Consider the following 15,179-nt stretch of genomic DNA (forward strand, 5'->3'; position numbering starts at 1 on the left):
GCAGGGGCTTTTCCCAGTGTGGAGGGAAAATAGGGCTTCAATCTGGCCCTCTTTGTGTCTCCAGTCAGTGGTGCTGAGATTCCATCGCTGCAGCTGAGAATCTTGAGCTAAATACTGGCTAAAAGCCTTCAGGATAACCATTTCTCCTGATTTAGTTACATATTCTTTCCTAAAAGATGCCTAAAAGGGTGCATTCTGATCAATTCCCATAAGAAGTCTGCAAGAGGATTGAATTGTGATTTGTGGAATTTTCTCTCTGATGCCAAATGTCTGTGTGGAGTAGTAATGAGCCTAAAATTATTAATTTTTAAGCAGGCACATGTATATGTATATAAACACCACCTTAAAAAACTGAGCAGAAATCACACACAACCTCTCTGCTAGCTGAGGTTTCCTTACACACAACACTCAACAAGCACCTTCTCTTCTCTTCTCTTCTCTTCTCTTCTCTTCTCTTCTCTTCTCTTCTCTTCTCTTCTCTTCTCTTCTCTTCTCTTCTCTTCTCTTCTCTTCTCTTCTCTTCTCTTCTCTTCTCTTCTCTTCTCTTCTCTTCTCTTCTCTTCTCTTCTCTTCTCTTCTCTTCTCTTCTCTTCTCTTCTCTTCTCTTCTCTTCTCTTCTCTTCTCTTCTCTTCTCTTCTCTTCTCTTCTCTTCTCCCTTCTCCTTCCCTTCTCTCCCCTTCCCCTTCCCATCTCTCTTTTCTCTCTACAACACAGGACATGGCATCACAGAAGAACTTTAAATTTTATGAAGGTCCCAGAGAAATATCAACATTCCCCCACAATTGCTACTGACCCTCATAATTAACTTAATGGGACATGGAAAGAGAGCTCTGGCTGCTGCCTGATACACTTTTAATGCTTTGCAGATGTTCTCTTGATTTTACTAACTGGAAACACTTCATAACTTGTATGCACAGCCTGTTCCCAGTACAGCATTTAGCTTTCACAAAGCAGTAATCTTCCCAGCCCTAAGGTCTGAGAGGGAAAAAACCTTCACATGGATTTTTTCTTTCTTAGAGGTTAAATAGAAGAAGGTGAATTGACACAGAGTGTTTAGGTTATATCAGTAAATAGCAAAGAGTGAACACTGGAGGAGGAACCAAAATCCAGCTCCAAAACACACCTGAAATCACTTCAGAGGTGTTAGAAACATAAAAGTGTTGCTTTTTGAGTGTTGGGACACAGTGGGGTGGGTTTGAAAGGAGAAGCTGAAGCTTCTTGACATTTACCTTTGCAGTGCCAGCGTGTTACAGATAATTCAGTTCCTTTGTAGCTGGCACCAGCTCATTTCTAACACTGCCCCTTCATCAAAGCAGGCTGAGTTTTTAGAAAACAACTTAAATAAATAAATGGGGAACAGAAATTTCCCAGCCACTCTTTGTCCCTCCAGTACAAAGTGTATTCCTGACAATGCTCTTCCAACCCCTCACGGTTCAGATGCTCGGTTCCAAGCTGCCAGCTGGGGAAAAGGTGTCAGTACTGCTGCTGCACTCATGGGAAAAGCAGAGGCATTTGATGATGGGAATGTGAAACCCCTGGCTGCCTTTGTAATGTTTTCCCCCTTTCAGGAGAACTTCCATATCCGGGAACTGGAAGACAAACACGGGCTCTGCCATGCTGGAACAAATTGCTATGTCAGATAAGTAAGTGGAGTCTCGTGTCAAAGGTAATTAAAGAATTAACAGAGTTTGATTTGAAGTGGATTTTTAAAGAATGCCACTGTTGGTACACAAGTCACAGTAAGTGCATGCATTGTGTTCATTCGGGGAAAAGGAATCTCTCAGTCAGAGGAGAGAGCAGAGGCAGGAGTTCCATGTGGCTTCAGAGTTACCCACCCACACTCACAGCCCCAGGGGTTATGTGAGCCCCTGGGTTCCTACATCCACATCTGCTCCTAGAAAATGTCTGGAATTCCCTTCAGAAAACTGAATTTCACAGATTGACCTGTCAGTCATTTCTCCTGGTTCACTTGCCCTCTCTTATCCACCAGTCTCACACCTCTTTTAAACTTCCCTCCTTCTACATCCTACCACTCCCCTACATAACCAAGCAATCCAGTCTGCCTATTTAAATTCTATTTTCCCTATTTAAATCCCATTTCTCTTTTCTACTTTCAATCCCAAACTCCTTACTTTTCATTTTATAAATTTCCACTCAAGTGCACTGTGAGGCTTTTTCCCCTGTTGCTGGGATACACTGAAGCTTTATTTCCCCTGTGCCATCATTCCAGCTCTGTACTTTGGTTTACTGTGCTTTTCCTTTTCTTTCCCATTCTTATCCTGGATAATTCCTGCAGTCCAGTTGAAAACATTCATGCAGCAGCACTTTGAAGCTCAGAACTCTTTTCTCAATCCCCCTCATTTGCTCCACAACCCATAAACCTCTTTTCCCTGCAAAACAAAATCTCAGAGGCTTTTGAATGGCTGTGGATTTTCTGCTGTTCAGCTTCTCCAAAGGCTGCCACCAGTGGAAGCTGAACTAAACTCTGTGCAGTGAAAGTGGAATTTAAAAGGTGTTTTAAAGTTCAACATTAGTCCTGGTTTGTTTGTTTGGGGCTTTTTTTTTAAACCTACAACTTGGTGCCTCTTAGGAGCTGAGGGAGACACAGGAACAGAAGCATCGCCTGCCCTGGAAAGGTGAAAACAAGAAAGAAAGACGGGAATTCCAGCTCCCTGCTGTCCAAGCCCTGTCTAGACTGTGTCCTCACTGCTCTCCCCTCTGGGCATGGCCTGCAGCCACATTATTTTCCCTTTCTCATTCCCTCCCACCTCCCTGCAGAAAGTGAGGTTGTGTGCTCCCTGTGAGCTCTGGGCTGTGTAATTACAGCCCGTGGGCTGCTGGAACACACAAACTCCACTTGTGCCCCCAGGACAGCAGGGCCAGGGATGGGAAATGCTCCCGGGAATGCTGGAAATGCTCCCTGAGCTCTGCCCCTGCTCCTGTTTTTCAGTGGAGTCAATTAGAGCAGACTGGGGATTTTCCCATTAGCACACCAGCCAGCAAAACCAAACTTCCTTCAGCTGGTAGGGCCAAAAGCATGGGAAAGGTGGATATGGTTCCACCAGGGAGGAGAAATTCACAGAAGAAAGAAGAGAGTGGCAGGAAGGGACAGGGAAAGGGGTCACAATTCCACCTCCCCTGGCACACCTGGTATTGCCCCCTGGGATGAATCCTTTGTCTTTAATTTTGGTTTTAATACATCCATGGATGGGCAGGAAGTGCCTTGAAGGCACTGCCTGGTGGGCATTGCTGGCTGGACACAAACTTCAGGGCAGAAATTCAGAAAATAAAGAAGAGAGTGGCAGGAAGGGACAGGAGATGGGTCAATATGTCTAATTTACCCCTATTTCCCCCCGTTCCAAAGCTTCTGCTGCCCCCCGAGCTGTGCCAGCTGTGCCCACCTCCTCTGGCACACCTGCTTTGCCCCCTGGGAGCAATCCTTTATCTTTAATTTTGGTTTTAATACATCCATGGATGGGCAGGAAGTGCCTTGAAGGCACTGCCTGGTGGGCATTGCTGGCTGGCCGCAAACCTCAGGGCAGAAATTCAGAGAAAAAAGAAGAGAGTGGCAGGAAGGGACAGGGAGAGGGGTCACAATTCCTCATTTACCCCTGTTCCAAACTGTGCCCACCTCCCCTGGCACACCTGGTATTGCCCCCGGGACCAACCCTTTATCTTTATCCTTTATCTTTCTCCTTTATTTCTGCTGTTCCCACTGGCTCTGGGAAAAGAGGGCCCATGACCTTTTGTCAAACCCACTGTGCAAGCCTTGGGTTTCAAACACTCCAGGCTGCTCCATCCAAAACCTCTCTTCCCAAATGGATTTTTCCAGCTCTGTGTTTGTTGGCAGAAGATGGGCTTTTAGATATACTTTCATAAATCTGATTGATGTTGCAGTGTTTTAGAGAAAATGTCCTCGGTGTTGTTTCCATTTCGAGTCCAGATATTTACTGTTCAAGACAAGTTTTGTTGTCCCTGTGACTTTCTAAGATACACAATATTCTACAGCCAAAAAAGAATAAATTATTTATAAGCAAGTGCATGCAAAAAGTCCAGGCAGCCCGTGCATCTACAGATGTTGAATTTGTCAGGCATCCAAAAAACCCTCTTATACTGGACAAAAACCATGTTTCTCACAGGAAAAAAAAAAGTTATTTTCATTGCTAAGATATTACCATCAGGATCTTTTCAAATCAATTTCTTTGTATTCTGCTTAAAAGAAAAACTTTTCCATTGGAACAGATTAGATATAAGAAAATATCAAGAATGTGACTTAACAAGTTTACTTGGAAAGGATGCTGTTACTGAAGATATTTATACATGAATCAGACTCTCAGCCCAGCAAGGAATTTCCCTTGATCCCACAATGAAATCAAATGCTGTGTTTATTACAGCAGAAGGATTTTTTCTCTGGAAAATACTATGAGGTGGCAAATCCATCATCAGGACCGGAGCAGGAGAGGGGCTGGAAGAGGAAATAGCTCTGCTTTAGACTCAGCAGTGAGCCAAGAGGAAAATTCATGATCAATGAATGCTTTAAAAATGGGGTTGTTTAGCCAATGATGCCCTTCAGTTGGTGACATCAGCCTGCATCACTCCAGGATCATTTCCTCCCTGCCCACCCTGCTGGAGTCACTGAACATTCCCAGTGCCTTTGGTGTCCTTGTCTATGGGCTCTCAGAGCTTGTGCTACAGGAATCACAGGAACTGCCTCATTCTTCTTATAAATAAATCCTTCCCCACCCCCTTGTTGGTCAGATAATCTCTCTATTCATGGAGAAAAAATGAAAATAAATCATATTGCTGCTGGTAGGATGGGTGAAGAGTCCACCCTCAGTCTCTTACCATGACATTACAAAATAAACTGAAGAATTTTTGTGCCCAACTCTGTATGAAATTGCCTTTTTAGGAGTTGTAGAATTCTTTGGAATTATTTAAATTCCACTTGGGTTGTGCTGTAGTTGTCTATAACCCTACATGAAGAACATACCCCTTGTCTGCATGCTCCACAACCCCCATCATGCCATATTTTTGTCCTTTTGCATCACCTGCAGGGTTTTCCTGCCTGGGTTTCTTCTTTTGCTCAGTGCTGTAGGAATAAAACCATCCTGGCTCCATTAGAAAACATTGGGCCACAATCTAGGATGGTGCCTCACTCATTTTCCTGATACAGGAGCCAGACCCATCCAATGTAGTGAAAATTCTGAATTTAATGAAGTAAAAATTCTGAATGTAATACTAAATATGTTATTAGGTGAGCCTCTAGAAAATCAAGAGCCTGATGAGACACTCACAGAGCAAATTATTTTTGTGAAACAGGTACAAGCTTTGGGTTGACACCTGTTCTGAAATATTTGGTGGCTTGGACATCTGTGCTGTTAAAGCTGTACATGGGAAGGATGGAAAAGATTATATTTTTGAGGTAAGAAATCCTGCTTTTTTTTTTTTTTTTTTAAATATCTGCCTTTACATATTACAAACAGCCAAGGAAAGAACCTTTCTGATAGCTGGGCATTGCCTTATTTGTGTTTCAGGCAAGGCTGTGTATTTTTGAGCACTGTTTCAAACATGATACAAAGCCACAGGTCCAAATTAGTGGCAAAACTTGCTGGAAAATGTAACCCTATGGATGGGAATGTCTTCTGGTGTTGGAGGAAATGTACACAAAGTGCAAAACAAAGCCAAATGTGGATGGCACACTTTGCCAACCCTGATGGTTTCTTTCCTGAGCAGCCTCAGCAGCTTTTCCAGGAAGGTTTATAGATAGCACCATCCCAAGGGAACCCCAACAAAATTATACCTTGCCCTGGAAAGGGAGATTAAGGATGAAGTGGAAACAACTTTACTTTTTTTTGTAGCCTAAATATTGCCCTGAAGATCTGAATCCTCATGAATCAGAAGTTTCTGCTGTAGGTAATTTTGAAAAGTTGAAGTTTTTCATTTCCTTTGAGGTTTTTTTTATGGAGAAATATCATTTTGTGTAGCCATAAAACAAGTTATCATCACTTTCCTATCACCATTTCTTCAGCACCTTCTACGTTCCTAGAATTTTATTCAGGAGGTGGGCAAGGATCTCCAGAATCTCCTCACTCCAAAAAAACTGATAAAGCAAAAAGGGCAAGCTTTAAAAAAATTAAATAACCACTGCAAATTCTATAATTGACTGAGACTGCTACTCAACAAATCCCTTGATTTTCCATGCCACAGTCAGACATAATTTCTAAAGCCCAGAATTCTCAGAGCTGCAGAGCATTTTAATCAGGGTGCAGAATAGACCTTGCAATTAAAAAAAAAAAAAAAAAGAAATAAAAAGAGTGGATGGAAGTGTGATAATTCCTGCTGTTGTCTGGAATCAGCTGAATTGTCCTGGAGATGGGAATGCTCATCAGCAAGGACATTTAGAATCTGTAAAAGACATTGAAATGTGGGGCTGTTTGCAAAGTTCACGTCCACCAGAACATCTGGAAAAATTAGGATATCAACAGTTCTTACACTGCAATTTTAACAGAATTCTAGGCTACAATGAGGAGTGGAAAACTGTCTGCACCAAGATAGGGAGAATTTTCTCCTTTTGTGTTCTTTCAGCATGGGAAAATAAAAGTTATTAAGGCTGGCACGTGCATGGTGCACTCGAGAGAGCTGAGCAGGACAGGCAGCCCAGAAATCCTGGGCTGCAGCTCCAGGAAAAGATGAGGAATAAAGGAGGAAAAAATGAGGGGGAAAATGAGGAAAAATGAGGGGAAAATGAGGAAAAAATGAGGAAAAAATGAGAAAAAATTAGGAAAAAACAATGAAAAAACAAGGAAAAAATGAGGATTTGGGTACCACTGACACCTTAATCCTGCAGAACTCACCTGACAAGGAACACACAGATTTCCTAATGGGTGAAATAACATTGGCAGATTTGTTCTTGCTGATTTTCACTTGGCACATTCAGCCAGTGTCACCTCCAGTCGTGTGTCACCTACCCTGGGAGGAAATGGGAATTAGGGGAGAATTCCAAGTTTTCTTCACATATCCAGACCAGTTTTCTGCTCTCCAAAAAAATGTCATCTCCAGTTTTGCTGAAGAGGACAAAATTATTAAATTTTGACAAAATTATTAATTATTATTCAAGCCCAAAACCACCTGTGCTGTTCTGTGGAGGTTTGGGCTCTTTGTAGATTTTTAGGTGGGAAATGTAAGAGATTTTTGCCTTTTCTAAACCTGGTGTGGTTCCCTGGGCAAAACTGCCTCCTCCAGAGGAACACAGTGGTTTTCTTCCTGTCCCACTCCGAGGAACTGGCTCCCAACTCCTCCTAGGGAGGAATGAACTAATTAAAGGATGGCTCAGCTAAGCAGAGGGGCTGTCAGGTTGATCAGGATGAGAGCCAAGTTAAGATTTTGTGTAACAGCCTCATCTCTTCATTTGGTGTTGTTCTTTCCCCCTCAGTGGGAATTCTCAGCTGCCAAGCATCAGACAAGCTGTAGAAACAGGATTTTATGAACACATCACTGCAACATGCAGCAATTTTTGCCTCCCCTCTTCTTCCTGATGAGACATCAAATCAAGGTCTATTAAACTTTTAACTTCTTAAATATAAGGACTTTTCCCCTTTTAAAATTAACACTTCTGAGGTTTCAGTGCTAGAAGGAGCAGAGAATTGTTTATATTTCTGATCCCACTGAATATTATCTTTCCTGTTTCATTCTTGGAAAAGCAAAGCTCTAGGAAAGTCAATAAAAGCTCAGAGTGGTGATGAGAGCAGTAAGAGAGAACAAATGGAAGAGAATCCTTCAGAGTGGCCTCCCAGAAGTCTCCCAAATTTTGTTTTAGATTAAATGGGCTGCTGCAGGTGTCTTTCCCACTTGCTTCATTTTGCCCTGAGTTAAATTAAAATTAGCTCCCTAGTGGTGTTTTTGACTTAGAAAAGATTTCAAGAAGAAAACTTTCACTGGAAACCAGCAGAGGAAATGAAGAAACAGTGTTTGTGCACAGTTGTATGGAAAGTTCTGCTCTTGGCCTCAAATTCTTCAGAAGCTCAGCTACTTCTCCTGTGCTGCCATCCAGGACAGAATTCCTCTGCTCAGCTCAGGGAGGGAGTTAAATCCAGCTGTAATCACTGATAAACTCACAAGTCTCTCCTAATTTCTGCTCTGGAGCGTTGCTGTACTCACCCACCAAAGGGAATGGTGTTGCCCAGTTCTCACTCTGCCAAGCATGGACCTTCCAAATCACCCTGATTTAACTCCCCCTTCCCCTGTACTTACCATTTATCCCGTTTTCTCCTGGAATTCCTGGGCTTTTCCCTCAGGAGATCCATCTGTCCTGCCAGACTGACTGACTGACAGCCCCCTGGCTGCTCCAGCGTGTTCCTCTTGTATTTCAGCATCCTGGGAAATGCCTTTTCCCACTTTATCCACAGGATCCTTTACCTTTGCCCTTCCTTTAGCCTGCCCAGCTCTGCCTTTCCCAGCCCTTCCCAAATCTCTGCCCAGCACATCCCAATCCTTGGGGTGAGCAGCAGAGCTGGGTGTGGGAATTTTTCCTTCAAACAGCACGATCACTTTGCAATTACTGATATTTTATAATTGCTCTGGCTCCTTTAGAAATCCCATTTCCCTTCCTAATTACAGAATTTCTCTTCTTTGTGTGGCCAGTCTCAGTCTTGTACCCAAACTTTATCTATTCACCTTTCCCACTAATATTTACAGTCAGTCCCTGGGTGATAAGAGAAATTCATCCCAAAGAACTGGCCACTGAAATGAAAGTTAATTGATATAAAAATGCAATTTCACAGAGATATGAATTAAGGGACTGTAATTCATAGTCACCCATGTTTTTACTGGCATCTGCAAAAGGAATGTATTTGATTTTATAAATTACAGATGTCTCTTTTTTTTTTTCTGTGAAATCCTCTTAGTGGGGAAACTCCAATATTTTAAATAGCTGAACTATATGCTGAACGAAAAACTGGCTGGGTTTAAATGAGATTTTAAATCTAGCACAGGCTGTAAATAGACTATTTATAAACAGGGAGCTTTGTGTGTGTTTAAACTTTGTCAAATCTTCTGAGGGGGGGAAATGCCAGCCTGACATTCCTGTAATCACTCACAGGATTTAAAAGCTGTTGGTGTTGCCCAAAATATTCTTAAGATACATTTATATAAAACAAAAATATAAAACAGTTGTCATTAAATCTTGTACCAGGAATGAAAATTGACTGTATTCTGTGAAAGGAAAAGAAAATACACCAAAAATCACCATGAAAGCATCCACCTGGATCTCAGGGGGTGCCAGAGGCGCTCTGCTGCCACATCTTTGGCCAACAATATTTATGCCCCTGTGACAACAAACCCAAGGATTTTAACGAGGTCAAAACCTGTCCAAGTGATAAGAGACTGATAAGGACAAATGGCTCTGGTTTTAATGCCAAATCTGTTTGAATCTGCCTCAATTTGTGACTATGCCTGAAAATTCTTTACTCAAGGAGTGTAACAACCTCTCTGCTGGAGTGGCCACGAAGATCTGACACCTCCAGGCTCCTTATTTTCACTTTTCCCACCAGTTCTGCCACACAGCATGGCAGCACCTCCCAAAGGAAGCTGATGTGTGAACCTGCAGTTGTGGAAGTGCTTGAGAGCAGAAATTGAGTCCTAACCCAGTCCTCCAGATCTTAATCCTGCCTAATCCTTTGGCAGGATTTATTGGAGATAATTTATTTCACAGTCATTCCAAGTAATTGTTTTAATGCAAGTGCATGGTAAACCAAGGGGTTTTTTTCTTTGCTTGTGAAACTTTTAACTGATGTTGGGTAAGAGGGGGGCTCATCTACACCCTATGGTGCATATTTTTTAAAAAAACTCTCATTAAATCAGATTTTTCCAGAGCCAAGACATCACTCCTGCTCTGAAAATCAGATGGTTTGCAGTGAAGAACCAAACATCCAATGCCTTTCACACCCAAACATTCTGTATTCAGTCATCATTAACACTTCACAGCCCTGGCACCAAGCAAATTCCTCTCACAAGAAACAGCTCAGGATACAAGGAATGGATCTTTAACATGTTTATACAATTTTTAAAATAGAAGTAAGTGAGCAGAAATTAATATTAAAGAGACACTCAACCTGCAAGATTACATTTTAATCCTCCAGAAATATCAACTCTTAATGGTTGATCAACTCTTCTCTTAATTAATGGAATTTTCCACTTAAATCTGTGGTTGTTAAAAAAGATGGTAAACTTTAAAAAACCTTTCAGTGTACTTATTAAACATCTCTGCTGCTGGTGTGGCCCTAGAGTCAAAACCAATAATTCATTTCTAAGGAAACATTTGTTCTGCAGTTCAATTATTGTGCATTGTTTACTCTGGGGTTATTTTCAAGCCTTTTGGCTGTGAGGAAGCTCAGAGACCTCCTAAATCTGAAAATCCCAGCTCAAACATTGCCAACATTTTGGTTGCCAGCACACGATGTCAGTGAATCTTGTAAATGAACAAACAGAAGAATCGTGGAAATTATTTGGGACTACAAGCTAACCCCATTATTGGAACAAAATCTTCCTTTTTCACTCAGAATTTCTATAGCTCTCATCATAGTTTGCAAAGTTCAAAATTTATATTATTTATAAACAATAAATCCTTCCCAACTACTGCAAGGTGCAATATTCTTTTAAATCCAAATATCCCTTTAAACATCCAACTTCTGTGTTTAATTCCTAGAACCTATTGAAAACCTAAAAGAAGGAAGGCAAAAATCTGCTCTTTGTTAATAAAGGAGGTATTCTGTGGAGGGATTGAGAAGAGTTTTGCTGCCTCTAAATCCCTTCCACACAATGTGAGTGTGTTCCTGCTCTTCAGACTGATCCCTGTGCACCCCTCAGATAACAAAATTCTTCCACCCAGACCTGTGGGAAACACCAGAGTCACTGCAGGTGACATGGACATGCCCTGGTGCACATGCAAAAAGAACTGCAATTTCTCAAAAGTGAATGAAATCCTCTTATTTTTCTAAGTAGGAATGCCCAGTGCCCTTGTGAATAATTGCTGGGGTTATGTTGTGCTCTTATTTCCCCTGAAACAAACACAGATATCCACAGAAGTGGATACACAGAGAAATAATAAATATTCTGGAGAAATAACAAGTGCTTGGGACCCACTGAAGTGGCAGGATTCAGTATTGGTTTTATTCAGCAGAATGGGTGTGATAAATAACCACAGAGCACTATTAACCTGTCATGTTCAGAATGGAATTGTGCCCATTTTTATCTGCCTCTCTGCCATCCTGCTTTCTCTGTAGAAATTCTTATTCTTTGCAGCCACACTACTTTTTTAAAAATTATCAATAATAACAAAGGGTAATTCATTAAAAACTTTAAAAGTTTTGAAGTTTTTCATGAATCAATAAGGATCCAGATCTCCCTAGCAAAACTCCACAAACTGGCAGGGAGCTGAAGTTTAACTCTGCATTTCCCTGGGATAATTCAGCTCCTGAAAGTGGAGAGGGCCCCAAAATCAGGGAAAGGAGGAAACCTCAGCTGAAATTCCTGCAGATCACTGCACAGCCTGAGAAATCTCATTGCACCTTATCAGCCCTGTTCCCTGGTGTGTGCCCAGGTGTGAAGTGAAGCTTTTTCTGGAAGGTTTTCTGCTCCCATTTGGTGGGAGGCATTGCAAAGTTGCTGCTCTCTTGTTTATTTTCTGATGGAACACATAATGGCTGTAATTCTTGCGTACTTCTGCTGAAAGCACTGCTGTAAATGCACGTCCTGCAAAGATGAGGAGGATTTCCTTCCCAGCACTGATGTCCCGTTGCATTTTGCAGGTGATGGACTGTGCCATGCCCCTGATTGGGGAGCACCAGGCTGAAGACAGGCAGCACATCACCGAGTTAGTCGTAAGCAAAATGAACCAAATGTTGTCCAAAACTCCTATTCCATCTCCTCAGAGACCCACTGCCACTCAGCAGCCTCAGGTAGGAGAAAATTTAATTTAAATTCAATTTTAAAAATAGCGTCTTGGTCTATCATTTTAAGCACAAAGTTTTTTGGATACCTGTGGAACCTCAAGGATTTGGGAATTACCAACACATTTAATCAGTTTGTTACATTTCAAACAGATTGTCTCTAGATGTAATCAAGAAATTAAAGTGTTATTGTTTTTCTACCTGTGGATTCAGGGAATTACCAGGCTCTGTACGGCTCAATTCAGTCCCATATATAAAATATCATGGAAATACTAAGGAGCACTGTCATAGAAAACCCTTTTACTGAGGATGTCAAAAAATAATACTGAATAATTCTTGCTCTTGTGAGAAATTAATGAGGTTATAATCTTTTTTTTAATGTGCTGCAATTCATGAAAATGCCTTAGAAATCTAGGAAGCTCCTGGAATATGTTCATTATAGTGGAAGATTGAGTTAAAATAGGGCATCTTGGTCTATCATTTTAAGCACAAAGTTTTCCTCCAAGAATTCAGACACCTGTGGAACCTCAAGGATTTGGGAATTTACCAACACATTTTATCAGTTTGTTCTATTTCAAAGAGATTGTCTCCAGATGGAATCAAGAAGTGCAAGTATTGCTGTGTTTCTACCCGTGGATTCAGGGAATTACCAGGCTCATTTCAGTCCCATATATAAAATATCATGGAAATACTAAGGACCACTGCCATAGAAAACCCTTTTACTGAGGATGTCAAAAATAATACTGAATAATTCTTGTTCTTGTGAGAAATAATTGAGGTTATAATATTTTTTTAATGTGTTACAATTCATGAAAATACCTCAGAAATCTAGGAAGCTCCTGAAATAAGTTCAGCATAGTAGAAGATTCAGTTACAATAGAGCATCTTGGTCTATCATTTTAAGCACAAAGTTCTATAGTTTTAGGCACAAAGTTTTCCTCCAAGAATTCCAACACCTGTGGAACCTCAAGGATTTGAGAGCTTACCAACACATTTTATCAGTTTGTTATATTTCAGAGATTGTCTCCAGACAGAATCAAGAAGTGCAAGTATTGCTGTATTCCTGCCTGTGAGTTCAGGGAATTACCAGGCTCTGTACTGCTTCCTTTCAGTCCCATATATAAAATATCATGGAAATCTAAGGAGCACTGTCATAGAAAATTCTTGCTCTGAAGATGTCAAAAATAATACTGAATAATTCTTGTTCTTGTGAGAAATTAATAAGGTTATATTTTTTTAATGTGCTGCAATTCATGAAAATGCCTCAGAAATCTAGGAAGCTCCTGAAATATGTTCAGCACAGTAGAAGACATGGGCCAAAGGTTGTAAACAGATGCATATTTCATTTATTTTATCTTGCATGGCCTGACAGTTAAAGTGTGTGGATGAAGAATTCTGCCCCTGGCCCAGCTGGCTCCCAGGAACCACCTTTGTGTTTCTGTTTCCATTTCCATGTTTTAAGAACATGGGGTTTATTGGAGTGATCCTTTTAATAACTTTGGGGAATGTGGTGTTTTTGTAAAAGAACAGAAAATCTGGGAGAGGTGTGGGTTTGCTGGGTAAGGAATTGTGTGGAATTAAATAGAAGCCAGTAACAAGTGCTGACCTGGGGGGTTTGTACTTTAAAAGGGCCTATAAATCCCTTCTTTTGCCAGGACTGAGGAGCAGGGGGATGGCTTTAGACTGAAATATATTTAGATTAGACATCAGCTCTTTGGAATGAGGGTGGTGAGGAGCTAGAAGAGTTTGTGGGTGAAATAGAACCAAATCCACCCTGCCCATGACCTGTGAAGGGTTTTGGTGCTGCCCTGCACCTCCTCACTCCACAGGCATCAGCTGAACACCAGAACCAGCCAAACTGTAAGCCAGGAATTACCAAGCCTAAATAACTAAACACCAAGCCTAAATCAAGGATCTATTTTTGCTCCCAGCAGGCTCCACACCAGGTAAACAATTTGAGAACAATTTTGTGGCCTACCTCAGACAGACCAGTTCTTGAGGCAGAGTGACTAATTTGTTCTTCAAATACCTCACCATGCTTTAAGATATAAAAATACCCCATCCCACATGAAAAAATAAGTGGTGTGGCTTCTATTTATGTTGCAGCCACTTGAAACTAAGCACAAAATTGTTGCAGCCACAGAACCACATACAATGGAGAAGTTTCCATCCAACATGACTCAAGTCCATTGTAAAAAGGGCACTGAGAGGGAAAGAAAGGGAAAAAATAAATCACCTTTTGCCAAAATAGTTCCTTTTAGGAGCAACAGATATTAAAATGAAGCAAAGAGGCAAATTTAGAGTTATCCAGTCAATACATGGCAACACAAATCAAAATTTAAAGTAGTAACAGACTTGCCTGTCACATGAATAGATTCATATTTGATATTTCACATTTTGGGGAAAAGTAGTATAAGGTCTTGGGTAGGCTGTCCTGGATTTCAGAGCAGCCAGGGGAGGAGCAGGGCTCAGTGTTACTGCTGTCATCCAAAGGAGCTGGCTGTTTGTTGGATGTAAATAAAATTCCCAATCATTCCCAAAGAAAACCTGCCCACCTGAGTCCAGAATGAAAGCAGGATCCAAGGAGCATTTTTACAAGGTTCCTAAATTCCTCAGTCATTGCTGTCACTCAGCATGTCCATGGAAAGGAGTTTTTGCTCTCAAACCAGAGTTTGGGATGGATGCAGAGACAATATTCTGGCATGGTGGAATTCTTGTTGGTTCTTTTTAGTTTAGGTTATTCCTGAAGGATTCAGCCCTTGCTGATGGCAACAAGATGTTATTCCACATTAAACTTCTTTTCCTTAGCTTATTTTACATTTGGGGATTGCACTTGAGCAAAAAAATGCAGTGAAAACCAGAGATAGTCCTTCAGAATATTTGCAATATCTGTTAGTTTTCCTCTCAGTTTATCAGACTCTTAAAATTGGCCTTGTTCTACCATTTAGGGTAGGAAATGGAGACTTAATTTTCTGCTGAAGATTCCATTTGCAAATACCCATAAATCTTCCCAGCTTTAGGGGAAAATCATGAGACACATTTGAAGGATTTAAAGCAAACAACTCCTCATGCACAGTTAATTTTTAGCTGGGTTTTGCTAAGAATAAAATCAGCCTGTTGAAACAAAACTGCCCCTTTCACTTTTGAACAGTCTTTCCTAATGTAAGAAATTATTTCCCATTCTTGAGAAACAGCCAGTTCATCTGCAGGGCAGAATTGCCCATTTCTACAGG

General features: G+C 41.1%; 1 protein-coding gene across 1 annotated transcript in view; it reads left to right on the forward strand.

The window, feature by feature from the left end:
• Positions 1-15,179, forward strand: part of SYN2 (synapsin II) — a 191,479-nt gene that overhangs the window by 154,245 nt on the left and 22,055 nt on the right. Inside the window, exons 8-10 of the mRNA XM_059480012.1 lie at positions 1,570-1,644; positions 5,321-5,423; positions 11,806-11,955. Coding sequence (XP_059335995.1) covers positions 1,570-1,644; positions 5,321-5,423; positions 11,806-11,955 — 328 coding nt within the window. The remainder of the gene's footprint in view (positions 1-1,569; positions 1,645-5,320; positions 5,424-11,805; positions 11,956-15,179) is intronic.

Source organism: Ammospiza nelsoni, chromosome 11 (assembly GCF_027579445.1).
Source record: "Ammospiza nelsoni isolate bAmmNel1 chromosome 11, bAmmNel1.pri, whole genome shotgun sequence".
Lineage (NCBI taxonomy): Eukaryota > Metazoa > Chordata > Aves > Passeriformes > Passerellidae > Ammospiza > Ammospiza nelsoni.